The sequence below is a fragment of the Eimeria maxima genome, genomic scaffold (genome assembly GCF_000499605.1).
Source record: "Eimeria maxima Weybridge genomic scaffold, Emw_scaff403, whole genome shotgun sequence".
NCBI lineage: Eukaryota > Apicomplexa > Conoidasida > Eucoccidiorida > Eimeriidae > Eimeria > Eimeria maxima.
In genome coordinates, this window is record NW_013566482.1 from 1 (window position 1) to 15,000 (window position 15,000).

The following is a 15,000-nucleotide window of genomic DNA, read 5'->3' on the forward strand; positions in this document are numbered from 1 at the left end:
AAACCCTTTACCCTAATCCCTTACCCCTAATCCCTATACCCTCAACCCTACACGTATAGCGCTGTTGCATGTCGTTTTTTGTTTGCTTTTCCAGTTGAGGTTGGGTGGGGGAAAATACAGTACGGGTGTCAAAATCTAATCCCTAATTCCTACGCCCTAGTACTTAGATCCTGAACACATATCAATGCTGCAACGGTGTATCCTTTTGCTTTTTAGTTTCAGGTGTACCTGCAAAAGTACAGAAAGAACGGATGACAAATCGTAAACCCCAAAACCCGAAACCCTATCACTATATAAACCAGTAAGTAAGTAAATATAATAAGCAAATAAGCAGATAAATATATGAATAGATATTTTGTCGTTTTTTTCTTTTTGTGTGAAGGCGAAAGTTCAACCTCTTATAGATTAAAAAAACGAAATAACAGCGAAATCAGCAGCAACAGCAGCAGCAACAGCAGCAGCAACAGCAGCAGCAACAGCAGCAGCAGCAGCGTCAGAAACAGCAGCAGGAGCAACAACAGCACGAAAAGCAACTGCAGCAGTAACAGGAACAGCAACAACAGCAACTCCAGCAGCAGCAACAACAGTAACACCAACAACAACAGCAACGGCAGCACCCGTAGCAGCAACAGCTGCTGTTGGTGGTGCTGCTGCTGTTGCTGATGTTTCTGTTGCTGCCGTTGCGGCTGCAGTTGTTTGTTGTTGCTGCTGTAGCTGCTGCAGTTGCTGCTGCAGTTGCTTTTCTCGCTGTTGTTGTTGCTGTTGTTGATGATTCTGTTGCTGCTGAAATTGATGCTCCATTTCCTGCTGCGTTTGTTGCTGCTACTGTGCCTCTGCAACATATCTGCGCTGCTGCTGCAGCAGGTATTCGTGCAGCAGCAGCAGCAGGTATTGCTGCTCCTCCTAGCTGACGAGTGCCTGCTTGCTATTATTGCTGTTGTTGTTGCTGCTGCTGCTGCTAACGGCTATTGCTGTCGCCGCGGTACCTGCATATCAGCAGCAGCAGCAGCAGAAAGATATGCGCCTCCCGTTCGTACTGCTGGTGTTGCTGCTGCTGCAGCAGCAACAGCAGCTCTACGAAGCGTTGCATATCTTTGCTGTTATTGCATCAGCAGCAGCAAGAACAGCACTAGCAGCAATAAGAGAAAATGTCTGTTGCTGCTAGTGCTGCAGCAGCAGCAGCACTACCAGCAGACAGCCAAGCAAGTATTGCTACTGTCTGTGAGGCAGCAGCAGCAGCTGCTGGTGCTTCTGTTGTTGTCGCATGCCTATGCCAGTCAGCTGGCACTAGATATGCAACAGCAGTAGCAGTAGTAGATGCTGCTGCTGCTGTTGCTGCTGCTGTTGCTACTGCAGCTGCTGCTACTACTGCTGCTGCTATTGCTGCTGCTACTACTGCTGCTGCTACTGCTTGTGCTGCTGCCGTAGCTGCTGTGAGGTTGAAAGCATAGGGTTTAGGTTTTAGGGTTTGTTGTATATCAACATTTTGTCTTTTTTTTTTGTTTTAGGGTTTAGGGTTTAGGGATTAGTTTTGATTAAGTTAATTAGACAGCCTTTTTTACAAGAAATACATATAAAATACAATAAGAAGTGTCTCCTTTTATTACATAAATAAATCAATAAATAGATAAACAAATGGAGACAAAGACGCGCTAATTAGTAAGAAAGACAAGGACAAAAATAAATAAATAAATATATAAAAAGACAAAGGCACTAAATAAAATATAAGCATTTCTTCTTTTCATGTTTCCTTTTTTCTTCTTTTTCTTCTTTCATATCTCTTCCATAGCGCTAAATTCTTTCGCCATACACATTAAAGCATTAAATCCTCCGCCTTCATAGAGCTGTAGCTAGCCATAGCTAACGATACCTAGCCGTGGCTAGCTATGGCTTACATCAGATTACCCACCTACCATGCGAACTATAGTTGGCTACGGATAGGTAGGCCTAGCAATAGCTATCTATATCTAGCGGTGGCTACCTATGGCGATCCTTGGCTATCTACGACTGTATATGGCTAGCTGTGACTAGATATGTCTAACTACACCGCTAGGTATGGCTACGTATGGCGAGCTAAGGCTAGCTAGTAAGGGGGGGAGGGGCCTCCCATGCTTTCCTTCTTTCTTCGTTTCTTCCCCTATTTTACCATTTAAAATTGATGTATACAAATAAATAAAAGTAAACAATTCCTTACGAAAAACAAACCGCAAAGAAATGGGCTTGAAGCTGCAGCAGCAGCAGCTGTCGGAACCCTCTACGGTGGGTTTCCCGTATAATGGGGTGTAATCGGAGGTTTCGTCGGCAAATTATATCCATTTTCCCTCATTTAAATGCTAATTAATTATCAAATTAATAATTAAATTATATTTAAAACATTTAACGGCGGAAAACCGAAAAGACAACCCCAAATACCCCCATACACTTGGACCTGGGGGCCCCTCCGCCGCCGACAGACACCGGGAGAGGGGGGCCCCCGGGGGCCCCCCAATTAGGTTACATTTTCCTCTATATTATCCAGTTTTTTTATTTTTGTATTGATTTTCATTGTATTTTTTAATATAAATATAATAGTCAAGCGGAAGAGCTGCGGTGATCGCCGCGGCACCGCTGTACACACACCAGAAACACTAAACACGAAACCCTAAGCACTAAACCCTTAACCCTAAACCCTAAACCCTAATCCTTACATACTCGACGTCAATCCACTTCTGCCCTCCCCACAAAGTAGGCCTTCTTGATAATTCTACTTATACTTTCTATCACCCTCCCCCCTCTAGGCGCCTCAGCACCGAGTGCAGCAGCAACAACAAAAGCAACAGCAGCAGCAGCGGCAGCACCAGCTCGAGGGCCTGCGGCAGCGGATGCAGGGGCCCCATGAAGGCAGTGCTGCTGAAGGGTCGCCTAGGGGCCCTGGCAGTGCTGCTGCTTCCTGTGGGGCTGCAGAGCTGACTTCTGCAGCTTCTGCTGCTGCTGCATCTGCTGCTGAATCTGCTGCTGCTCCTGCTGCAGCATCACCTGCAGCTCATCCATCCGCTTCCTCTTCCCCTTCTCCCACAGCAGCAACAGCCGCAGCTGTAGTGCCAGATGCAGTGCCCCCTGTGAATGGTACAGAGGGCCCCCAGGGCCCCCCTGGGGACAACGGCCCCCCCCAGGAAGGTACAGGGGCTCCAACGGAGGGTATGGGAGGCCCCCAAGAGGGTGCAGGGGCCCCCCGTTTCTCTAGTTTGTGGGCAGCATGGAAGACGACGGCTTGCTGTCTTCATTCTTTTAGTAAAGTTGCTGCTTATCCATCAGCAAAAGAAATAGTTAATTTATTTAGTGACTTACCCCAAGAAAAACAGCAACTGCTGCAGCAGCAGCAGCAGCTGGTGCTGCAGCAGCAGCAGCAGCAGAAGCACCAGCAAGGGAAGGAGGGGGAGGAGCAGCAGCAGCAAAGCATTGTTCTACCACCACATTTTGCTGCTGCAGAAACCACCGCTTTCCCCCCCGCTAAAGCTGTCATATCCTATAGGGCATTCAAAAAGGTAAACCCTAAACACTAAACCCTAAACCCTAAACCCTAGGTGTCTTATAACCATTTGCATGCCTTGATTACTCTTCGTGAGCTTACTTGTTTACAAGTGTACTAGGTCTCTCTCTAACCAATCAGTTGCTCAAAGCTAGGGTTTAGTGTTTAAGTTTTAGGGTTTTATTAGAGCTTTTAGGGTTTAGGGTTTAGGGTTTAGGGTTTATGAGTACAGGCAGGATTAATAGGAGGGGGCCCTTTTTCTAGTTTTTTTTCTCCGGCGGTTTTTTGTGAATTTCTTCGTGATGCACACGGAGATGTTTCTACACAAACTGCAGCAAGAACTCTTCTTAACTCCAGTACGCCGAGGGTTTAGGGTTTAGGGATTAGGGTTTAGGGTTTGGGGTTAAGGATTTTGGGTCGAGGGTTTGGGGTTGAGGAACCCTTGATGGGGAGGGTTGCTTGAGGGTTTAGGGTTCAGGGTTTACGACGGCCGGGTAGAGAAAGTTGCCTCTAGGTGATGAGGTTTAGGGTTTAGGGTTTAGGGTTTGCGTTGCAGTCTTTAATGTCCATTTAAAGGAGAAGGTGCAACCATACCTCAACGAGAAAGAAGAATTCACTATTGACGTAAGCCAGGCTCCTCCCTCCTGCTGCTGTTGCTGCTGCAGCTGCTGCTGTTGCTGCTGCTGCAGCTGCTGCTGTTGCTGCTGCAGCTGCTGCTGTTGCTGCTGCTGTTGCTGCTGCAGCTGCTGCTGTTGCTGCTGCAGCTGCTGCTGTTGCTGCTGCAGCTGCTGCTGCTCCTGTTTCCGTATCAGTTCCTTGTGTTTCCAATACTATTCCTGCTTTTAGGGTTTAGGGTTTTGGGGTGTATATACTCAGAATTTATCACGAATGTTTATAGATTGGGCATCTGATTCATCATTTCCTTCTCTTTTTGCTATTTTATTAGAAGATAGATCTGCACATCCAGGTTTCTTATTATTCTTCTGCAGATATCTTGTAATTATACTACTACTCCTGCTGCTGTTGCTGCTGCTGCTGCTCTTGCTGTTGCTGCTGCTGCTGCTCTTGCCGTTGCTGCTGCTGCTGCTCTTGCCGTTGCTGCTGCTGCTGCTCTTGCCGTTGCTGCTGCTGCTGCTCTTGCTGTTGCTGCTGCTCCTGCTGTTGCTGCTGCTGCTGCTCTTGCTGTTGCTGCTGCTCATGCTGCTGCTGCTGCTCTTGCTGCTGCTGCTGGTGATGTGGCTGCTGTCGCCGCTGCTACTGCTGCTGTTGATGTGCTTGGTGCTACTGATGTTCATGTTAATGTTATTGCTGCTCGTGCTGCTGCTATTTTAGTTGCTGCTGTTGCTGTTGCTGCTGTGGTTGCTGCTGTTGCTGCTGCTGCTGCTGTGGTTGCTGCTGTTGCTGCTGCTGTGCTTGCTGGTGTTGCTGTTCTATGTCTTAGGGTTTAGGGTTTATGGTTTATTGTTTGCGTGCAGGCAGTTCGTCTCTTTTTTGTCTTAGATGTAGGAAATCGAGGGTTTGTGCGTTGTGTAGATTTATTAGGGTTTGAAGAATTCCAACAACTCTTAAATTCTTTATATAGACCCGTAAACCCTAAACCCTAAGCCCTAAACCCTAAACCTCAGGTGTAGCAAGGGAAGGAGGTGTCTTTTGTGCCTTTTTTTTAGTAAAAGAAGAGATAGATGAGATAAGCAGACACAAGAAGAAAAAACAGAGACAATTAGATAATAAATGATTAAAAAGGAGACACTTAATAAATAAGTAAATAATATATTTATTTATTTATTTATTTATTTATCTATTTGCTGCTGCAGTTGATGTCCCCTCAAGAAGAAAGTGGTGACCAATGGTCTGCTCAATTCGCTTATGATATATTCAGTAAGCCTGCTGCTGCTGCTGCAGTTGCTGCTGCTGCTACAGTTGCTGCTGCAGTTGCTGCTGCTGCTGGCATTGCTGCTAATGCTACTCCTCTTGCATGTGCAGTTGCTGTTGCTGCTGCTCCTACTGCATGCGCTATTGCTGCTGTTGCTGCTGTTGCTGCTGTTTCTGCTGCAGATTTTTTAAGACAGAATGGTTTTTGCTGCAATAAGGAGACAGTTGGTGATTTGCTGCAGGCCCTTGCTGCTGCAGTTTGTCCCCTTTCCTTCGATGTGTCTCCTTTCTTTCTTCATTCTTTTTTTATTACTAAATATAATTTTATTATAAACCCTAATAAACCCTCTTCTTTATATTGGCATAGTTTTCAATCAGACCCTCAAGACCAGCAGCAGCAGCAGCAACAGCAGCAGCAACAGCAGCAGCAGCAACAGCAGCAGCAGCAACAGCAACAACAGCAACAGCAGCAGCAGCAAAAGGGAGAGAAGGAGGTCTTGTGCCTGGTAAGATATTCGCCCTCATAACTGCTGCTGTTCTTACTGCTGCTACTGTTGCTGTTGTTGCTGCTGCTGCTGATGTTGTTTCTGCTGCTGCCGCTACTTCTGCTGGATTTACTTGCCTCCCTTTATATTTTTGTAAGAAATTACTAGCCTGTCTCCTTCTGTCTCCTCTTACTGTCTCCTTTTACTATCTCCTTTTGTCTCCTTTTTTTTCTTTTTTTTTTATTTATAATAGGCAGTAGATGATTTAATTCGTCTCCTTGCCTCCCTTGATTACTGTACGGCGGTTTGGAGCCCAAACCCTGCCAAGGCCCGCATTGTCTCTCCTTGTGTAAGCAATAAGGGTTTAGGGTTTATTAGGGTTTATTAGGGTTTATTGGGGTTTATTAGGGTTTATTAGAGTTTATTAGGGTTTATTAGAGTTTATTAGGGTTTATTATGGTTTATTAGGGTTTATTAGGGTTTAGGGTTTATGAGGGTTTAGGGTTTAGGGTTTATTGTTGTGTGTACAGTGCATTAAAGCTTCTTTAAATTTTTTATTTGATTGTTTGGATGTACAAAGAAAGGGTTTCTTTGATGCAGCAGACATTAAGGACTTCTGGGAGGTAAGGGTTTAGGGTTTAGGGTTTATGGTTTAGGGTTTAGGGTTTAGGGTTTAGGGTTTTATTAGGCGATTTGGTGTTTCCCGTCGACGGCATATATCTGTCAGTTCTTCGCAGCATATGCAGCATGCATCCCCTCCCCCCTCTTCCCCTCCCCCTCTCCTACGGTTTAGGGTTTAGGGTTTATTGTTTATGCAGGCCCAATCTCCTTGTTTAGCCTCTCGAGGGTTTCCCTCATGGATGCTATGCGAGGGTTCGGTGATGATGGAGGTTTTAGATCGTCTACAAACTAAAAATTCTATTATTTATAAAAAACAATGTGTTAATGATCTGGTAAGGGTTTAGGGTTTAGGGTTTAGGGTTTAGGGTTTGGGGTTTGCAGTTTCACGTTTAGGGTTTAGAAATCGCTGTTTTCCTTCCCATGTACTGCTGCCCTAACGGATATCTTTGCTGTTGCTGCTGCTGTTGCTGCTGCTGCTGTTGCTGCTGCTGCTGCTGCGCAGACACAAGGAAGAATGTTCTTTTGTTTGTTAATTTGTCCAACTTTCTTCCGCGTCTTTGAATCAAGAGAACAACAATGTCCTTCTGTGTGTATAAATAAATATATATAAATAATAAATATAAATATAAATAATAAATAATAAATAATAAATATAAATAGTAAATAATAAATATAGATATAAATATAAGTTTATGTGTAGTTTATGTCATTTTATGGACCGTCAACCTTTTTGCAGGTCTGCTAGGGTTTAGGGTTTAGGGTTTAGGGTTTAGGGTTTGTGTTTCAGGCCCCGTTGCTTCCTGGAGATCCTGTGACGGTTACAGCAGAGACAAATTTTGATATTCCTTAAAGAGAATTAGGGTTTAGAAACCCTAAACCCTAAACCCTTAATTAATATATATTGTAGGAGGAGCATATTCTTTTATTTGTTACACCCTTTCTTAACCCTAAACCCTGAACCCTTCCTTCTTCTTTCCTTCTCTATCCATTTGTTTTTCTACTGCTCCTCCCTAGGGGCTGGCGAGGGTTTATAAACCCTAAACCCTAAACCCTAGCATCAACAATGTATTAGACTATACTTTCTCAAACCCTAAATTTATTTATACCCTCCTCAAACCCTAAACCCTCGTCAAACCCTAAACCCTAAACCCTTTTTAAGGGTTTCGAATAAAGTCAAAACGATAAGCCCAACTTAAACAAACCCTAGAGGTTAGAGCGAGGGTTTAGACGCTAAGCTCTTCAAACCCTAAACCCTAAGTTGGCTCCAACGCTAAACCCTAAATAACATGCAAGCCCTACTCCCCCATAAACCCTAAACCCCACTCAAACCCTTTTCTTTTCAGCTGAATACAGTGGCCATGGAGCCCGTATCGCTGAAGAGAAAAGGGTTTAGGGTTTAGGGTTTAGGGTTTAGGGTTTCGAGACAAAGAAGGTAGTCAAGAAAGTGTTTAAGGAAAATTCTTCAAGAGTATAAACCATAAAGACAATAAAAAATAATTTAATTATATTTAATTAATTATATTTATATTTATTTAATCAATTATATTTATATTTATTTATATTTATTTATATTTATTTATTTATTTTTTTCTTATAAATATGCAGAAGGAGGTAAATCCTTAAAGAGAGGCATACGAAGGGCGTCTGCTGCACTTATGCGACGATCAGGGTTTACTTGCAGCAACCTAAACACCACAAACCCTAAACCCTAAACCCTAAACCCTAATTTTCAGGCCTTGTACACAGAGGCTCTGCACTGCACGCATCCAGGATATCAGATGTGCAAATTAGGGTTTAGGGTTTAGGGTTTGCGGATTGAGAGACTGCATGCTACCTGCACGGTGAATTAGAGTTTAGCTATTAGGGTTTAGGGTTTAGGGTTTACTGGTTAAGGAGATCGACCCATGCAGGGTTACTGAGGGCATCAATTCTTCCTTTGTCTGCGAGGATTTGTTCAATAGCTAACGGGGGTTTAGGGAATACAGGTAATAAAGGGCTCTGCACCAAAACCCCAAAACCCTAAACCCTAAACCCTTGAGGAGGCGTGGCCTCTCCTGGCATATATGGCTTTCCCTCCCCCTTCCCAATTGAGTACTTAAGGTTTAGGGTTTAGGATTAATTAGGGTTTAGGGTTTAGGGTTTACCATGAAGGGTAATGAGTATATATATGGCAATTCTTGTTGTGTAAGAGTACCAAAGGTTAATGAATAATCAGAATCTAGAATCTAGAATCAAACCTTTTTTTAGGGTTTAGGGTTTAGGGTTTAGGGTTTAGGGTTTAGGGTTTAGGGTTTACCATAAAGGGTAGAGAGTAGATATCTGGCCATTCTTGTTGTGTAGGAGTACCAAAGGTTTGTAATATACGAAAGATACAAGAGACCTCACAAGATCCTTCTATTAATTCACTACCTATTAGACACTCCATTATTACACAACTGCAGCAGCAGCAGCAGCAGCAGCAGCAGCAGCAGCAACAGCAGCAACAGCAGCAGGAGGAGCAGCATATGAGTAACAAGAGTTGTACGAGTAGGAGGACCACCACCACCACCACCGCCATCACCAACAGCAGCAGCAATACCACCATCACCACCAACAGAAAACAACAGCAGCAGCAACAGCAGCAGCAGCAGCAGCAGCAGCAGCAGGACGTACCCTACACTCCATATATCAACAGCAAGAGTATAATGATTACTTCCTAATAATACCTCTAGAGGTCTATAATTTAATGTTATTATTTCTGGTGATAAATTTATACCTCCTTCGTTGCTGCTGCTGCTGCTGCTGCTGCTGTTGCTGTTGCTGCTGCTGCTGCTGTTATCTGCTGCTGTTGATGGGGATCCATCTGCTGCTGCTGCAGATGGAGAATTATTTGGTGATCCTTTCTCTTCTATACCAATAGGTGTATTGCTGCTACTCCTGCTGCTGCTGCTGCTGCTGCTGCACCCATACCCATCCCTCTCTTGCTGCTGCTGCTCTTGCTGCTGCTGCTGCTGCTGCTGCTGCTGCTGATTAATACAATCATATTTAGTAAAGAAAGGAAGAGTCCTTGCTAATCCAAAGTCAGCAATAAAAAGAGAAGAAAGAAAAGGAGGAGGCAGAGGTATATCTATACCTAATTTATTTTCTTCTTCTTCTTTTTCTTCTTTTTTTTCTTCTTTTTTTTCTTTTTTTTTATTTATTTTATTTATTTTATTTTTTTTTATTTCTTTTTCTTTATTAGTCTTTTTATTCTTATTCTTTTTATTTTTATTTAATTTATTATTATTATTATTATTATTATTATTATTTATATTATTATTTATATTGTTTATATTTTCTTCATTATTATTTATATTATTATTTATATTATTATTATTATTTTCTTCTTCTTCTTCTTCTTCTTCCTCTTCTTCTTCGTCATTACTACTACTTTCTTCTTCTTCCTCTTCTTCTTCTCCTTCCTCCTCTTCTTCTTCCTCTTCTTCTTCTTCCTCTTCTTCTTCTCCTTCCTCTTCTTCTTCTTCCTCTTCTTCTTCCTCTTCTTCTTCCTCTTCTTTATTAATATTATTATTATTATTATTATTATTATTATTATTCTTTTTATTATCCTTATTTATATATTCTTTATTTATATATTCTTTTTTATTTTTATTTATTTTTTCTTCTTTTTCTTTTTCTTCTTCTTCTTCTCCTGATGTATCATCTTCTTCATCATCACTCTCCTCCTGCTGCTGCTGCTGCACTTGCTGCTGCTGCACTTGCTGCTGCTGCTGTTGCTGCTGCTGCTGTTGCTGCTGTTCTGTATCATCTTTTTTCTCTACAGTACCAAACTGTAATTTCCTGCTGAATTCTTTAGCAGCATTAGCTGCTGCTGCTGCTGCTGCTGCAGCAGCATTAGCAGCAGCAGCATCAGTATTATTATTATGAATATAATTGGGGTGTATAGGCACCTCTACCCATTGCAGCAAGATATTATCTGGCTTAATATCCCTATGTATTATCCTTTTCTTATGAGCTGCATATACACCCCGTAATAATGAATAAGCAATACGTAAACATACACCTAAAGGTAGGCCGCATATAGGTATACAGCGCATGCAGCAGCAGCAGCAAAAAGGAGATGTACACATATCTATATCTATTGACTGCTGCTGTTGCACTTGTTGTTGTTGCTGCTGCTGCTGCTCCTTATTATTATCTGCTGCTGCTGCTGCTGCTGCTAGTTGTATACAACAACAATTAGATGGTGTAAAGGAAGCAGCAAGTGCAGGAGAAACCTGAGGACTACTACTACAACTCCTGCTGCTGCTGCTGCTGCTGCTGCAGTTGCTGCTGCTGCTGCTGCTGCTGCTGGTGCTACATAACCTAATATAATCTGACCATGTACTACATCTCCTTATATATTCAGCTAATGTTCCTCCCTGTATAAGAGGAAACCCTAAATAACATCTATATGTACCTATATAAACCCTAATTATATTTATTATATTAGGTGTATATTTTAGGGTTTGCAGCAGAGACACCTCACGCTGCAGCACAGAAGGTAATATACCTCCTCCTTTTGCTGCTGCAGCAGCAGCAGCATCAATATTATTATTATATAATAATATATTATTATATTCATCTTTATTAATATTATTATTATTATTATTATTTATATTATTATTATTTATTGTATCTTTTTTTTTTGTATATAAATACATCCTCTTAAATGCCATTGTCTCCTTTGTCTCCTTATTTATTACCTCATAAACCCTACCATAAACCCCTTCCCCTAATAGGCGTAAACCCTCCCATTCTCTCCATATTTCTTCATCATCTTTTACTAATACTACTAATGGTTCTCTTCTTCCTTCTCCTCCTCCTGCTGCTCCTGTTGCTCTTGCTGCTTCTTTCTGTACTCCTCTTGATAAGCTATAACATGAGCTCTCTAATGATGGGTCTATTGTTGCTGCTGCTGCTTCTGTTCCTCCTCCTGCTGCTGCTGCTCCTGCTGCTGCTGCTGCTGCTGCTGGACGCATCGATATACGAGCAGCAGGAAGATTAGCTACAGGATCTGCTGCTCGTGCTGCTGCAACAGGTACTATTTCTCCTCCTGCTGCATCTGCTGCTGCTGCTGCTGCTGCTGCTGCTGATTCTGAGTCCGTCTCAATTTCTATGTCTTCTTCTGCATCTGCTGCATCTGCTGCATCTGCTGCTGTTGCTTCTGCTGCTGTTGCTGCTGCTGTTGCTGCTGATGCAGGAGGTCCTTCTTCTCCTGCTTCGCCAGTGCTCAATTGGGTATCATAGCCCCCTTCTTCGTGGGGGCCCCCAGTGGGGGGCCCCCCATTAGGAGGGGGCCCCTGAGTGGGGTCTCCATTAGGGGGGCCCCCCTGTTGTCCGTACATTGAGAGATTGATGCGGAAGGAAGGGCCCCGTCCTGTACCCTGAGCAGCAGCAGCAGCAGCAGCAGTAACGAAGGGACGGCGACGGGGCTTCTTTGTATTAGATAAGGGAACTAAGGCACCCTTTGAAGAACCTGCTGCTGCTGCTGCTGCTGCTGCTGCTGTTTGTGCTGCTGTTTGTGCTGCTGTTTGTGCTGCTGTTGGTGGTGGCGGTGGTGGTGGTGCTGCTGTTGTTGCTGTTGCTTCCCCTGCTGCTGCACCTGTTGCAGCAGCTGCTGCTCTCCCCGTTAATCCATGTTGTTTGCGTTTTACCCGTGTACCATTAGCTTCGTGCTGCTGCTGCTGCTGCTGTTGCTGCTGCTGCTGCTGCTTCTTGAGATCCAATCCCTTTGTCCTTTCCTCATGCTGCCCTCCTTGCTGCTGCTGCTGCTGCTGCTGCTTGTGCTTAAATGGCTGCTGCTGTGCCTCTCTATGTTTATGTTTTCTATTAAGCTGCAAATTCTCTACTGGCCTTAAGGGTAGACGGACGTCCCTATGGTACCCTCCTCTTAGTGGGGCCCCCTGGGGGCCCCCTGGGGCCCCTGTGCATGCATCACTCTGCTGGCTACTCCTTTCCTGTTGCTGTGCTGCAGAAGCAGCACCCTGGGGCCCCCCTGTAGGTAATGGGCATGCACCAATCTGCTGATGGCTCCTCTCCTGCTGCTGTGCTGCAGCAGCAGGGGGCCCCATAAGCAGCTCAGTACCTCGTGGAGGCGCAGGGTCAATGGGCCCTGTGGGGCCCCCATACTGTGTGCTGCTACTAGACGACATTTAGGGGAAAAAAACTGCTGGTGTTGCTGCTGTTGCTGTTGCTGCTGCTGCTGCTGGTGAGGTAGCAGTTGTTGAAACGCTGCCTGTTGAGGTTGTTGCAGCAGCAGCTAAATAAGGAAGGCCTATAACGGTCTTGCTGCTGCTGCTGCTGTCGTTGTAGCTGTTGCTGAGGTGCCTATACACCCGAGAGGCCGGAGGGGCTGTTAGGGGTCACCAAACAGATAAAAAGGGTCCTTAAGACCCCAAAAAGTGGACAAGTAAACGTCAAAGAATAAAAAATATATTTATTTAATAATTAGAATTAATTTAAAGGGTTTATAAAGGTTTTATATACACAAGAAAGATACAAGAAGAAGAGAGTGTCCAATGGTCATACATACACGTATATACACCGCACCGTCAACCCTGCGCAGCAGACCACCCCCCTTTTCCCCTGTATTTTATTGTCTATTTCTCTTAATAAAAAGTAATTAAACATAAAATATATTTTACGTTACTTAATTTAATTTATTTTAATCATTTAATTAAAGAAATAGCAAAAAAAACACCCCTTAATCACCCCCCAACCACCATCGTGCAAATACCTGCACGTTAGCGGTGGTGCTGTGGTGTATATACACCGCAACTACATAATTAAATATATAAATAAAATAAAGAAGAAATATTCATTATTTATATTTAAATTAGCTTTATTCTTTTATTTATTAAATTATTTCAATTATTTCAACGCAAAATAAACAAATCTACCCCTTATACACCGCAAGAGAGCTGCCTGTACACCTCAGCTACCCTCTCCCCCTCCTCACTCCTCCATTTAACTTATTTCCAATTAAAATAAACAAAAAAGAAAAAATAAATTATTCATTTTATTGTTTATTTCTTTGTATAAAAAGAAAAAAAAGACCTAGCCCCCTTCCCTCATTGAGAGGAAGGAGAAAAATTATATATATACATATAAATACATATATGTATATACATATATTATTAAAAACAAGAAAAATAATTAATTAATTAATTTAGCCAAATTAAAGAATTGCATGCACAGCCCCACAGGCGTCAACTACTTGCGTAGAAGACTAGCTATCCAGCTAGCTAGCTATCCAGCTAGCTAGCTAGCTGGATAGCTAGTCATCCCTCTCTCGCAAGCAGAGCGAGTCGGCTAGCTAGCAGCACCATCAGGCAGCGCCTTAGCTAGCTATCTGTGTAGCAAGCTAGCTAGCCTCCTAGCTATTAATTAATTAATTAATTAATTAATTAATTAATTAATTAATTAATTAAATGAATTAATGAATTAATTTATCCCCTGAATACAAGTCCATGTTGTTTAGCTGTATAATTAGCCCAATAATAAGCAAAGATAGGAATATTCATAAAAAGATTATCTAATTCTCCTGTTGTTGCCTCCAATAAACAACTACCTGCTGCTAACCCTAATTGAGGAATTAAACCCTCAATACGGAAACAAGACACAAAACAACCAATAAATACTGCTATTGAACCTCCAATCTGTATATATATACACACACAAAAAAAAAAAAAAACCCTAAACCCTAAACCCTAAACCCTAAACCCTAAACCCTAATTCTGAAAACCCTAAACCCTCATTCATTATATTCGTGTTTATATGATCATCAACACATACAATAAACTATTAAAACCCTTATAAACCTTTATAAACCCTAATCCCTTATAAACCCTAAACCCTAAACCCTTATAAACCCTTATAAACCCTAAACCCTTACCGTTTTCCTTCCGATCCATCTAGGAGTGTTTAGGGTTTTACCAACAAGTGCCCCTAAAGGATCAGCAATAAAGGCAGGAGCTAAATAACCAAAATCTAAGTCATAAAAAAGAAAAAATAAAACTAATAAATTAAATACAATTATTCCTTTATCTCCATAACGACCAAATCTGCAAAAAAACAAAAAAAAAAATGGAAAAAAAAAACGAGAAAAAATTCAAACCCTAAACCCTAAACCCTAAACCCTAAACCCTAAAAAAAAGTTTTGAGTTTTTTCTCTATTTTTAATGGGATATATATATTATGCACGAAACCCTAAAATAAAATAGCAGATAAAGTTGTGTTTGCATGCGTATGTATGTGTGATGTAGGGTTTAGGGTTTAGGGTTTAGGGCTTAGTGTTTAGGGTTTAGTGTTTAGGGTTTAGTGTTTAGGGTTTAGGGTTTACGTACCTGAATGGACGTATAAAGCATAGAAGAATAGAGGAGACAGCAACAAAAGCAACAAACCCTCGAACAGGAAAAGAAGTATCTCTTTGTGTCTCTGGCAGCAGCAGCAGCAGCAGCAGCAAACCCATGGATAAATGTGTCATCTTTCTTG

General features: G+C 42.4%; 2 protein-coding genes across 2 annotated transcripts; one reads left to right on the plus strand and one right to left on the minus strand.

Annotated features, from left to right (window-relative positions):
- Positions 1 to 2,861: 2,861 nt before the first annotated feature.
- On the plus strand, positions 2,862 to 7,336 carry EMWEY_00031670 (hypothetical protein, conserved; the record flags this gene model as incomplete). The annotated part of the gene is made up of 9 exons (XM_013481735.1): positions 2,862 to 3,524; positions 3,741 to 3,864; positions 4,065 to 4,132; positions 4,385 to 4,475; positions 4,984 to 5,010; positions 5,759 to 5,886; positions 6,396 to 6,488; positions 6,684 to 6,818; positions 7,274 to 7,336. The coding sequence occupies 9 exons, from the start codon at positions 2,862 to 2,864 to the stop codon at positions 7,334 to 7,336; spliced, it is 1,392 nt and encodes a 463-aa protein (XP_013337189.1).
- A 741-nt stretch (positions 7,337 to 8,077) lies between these two features.
- Positions 8,078 to 12,659, minus strand: EMWEY_00031680 (CMGC kinase, CDK family, putative; the record flags this gene model as incomplete). Its single annotated transcript, XM_013481736.1, has 6 exons — positions 8,078 to 8,171; positions 8,372 to 8,484; positions 8,783 to 8,921; positions 9,139 to 9,535; positions 9,890 to 10,528; positions 11,225 to 12,659. 6 exons carry the CDS (start codon positions 12,657 to 12,659, stop codon positions 8,078 to 8,080), a joined length of 2,817 nt encoding a protein of 938 aa, XP_013337190.1.
- Between the last annotated feature and the right edge of the window lie 2,341 nt (positions 12,660 to 15,000).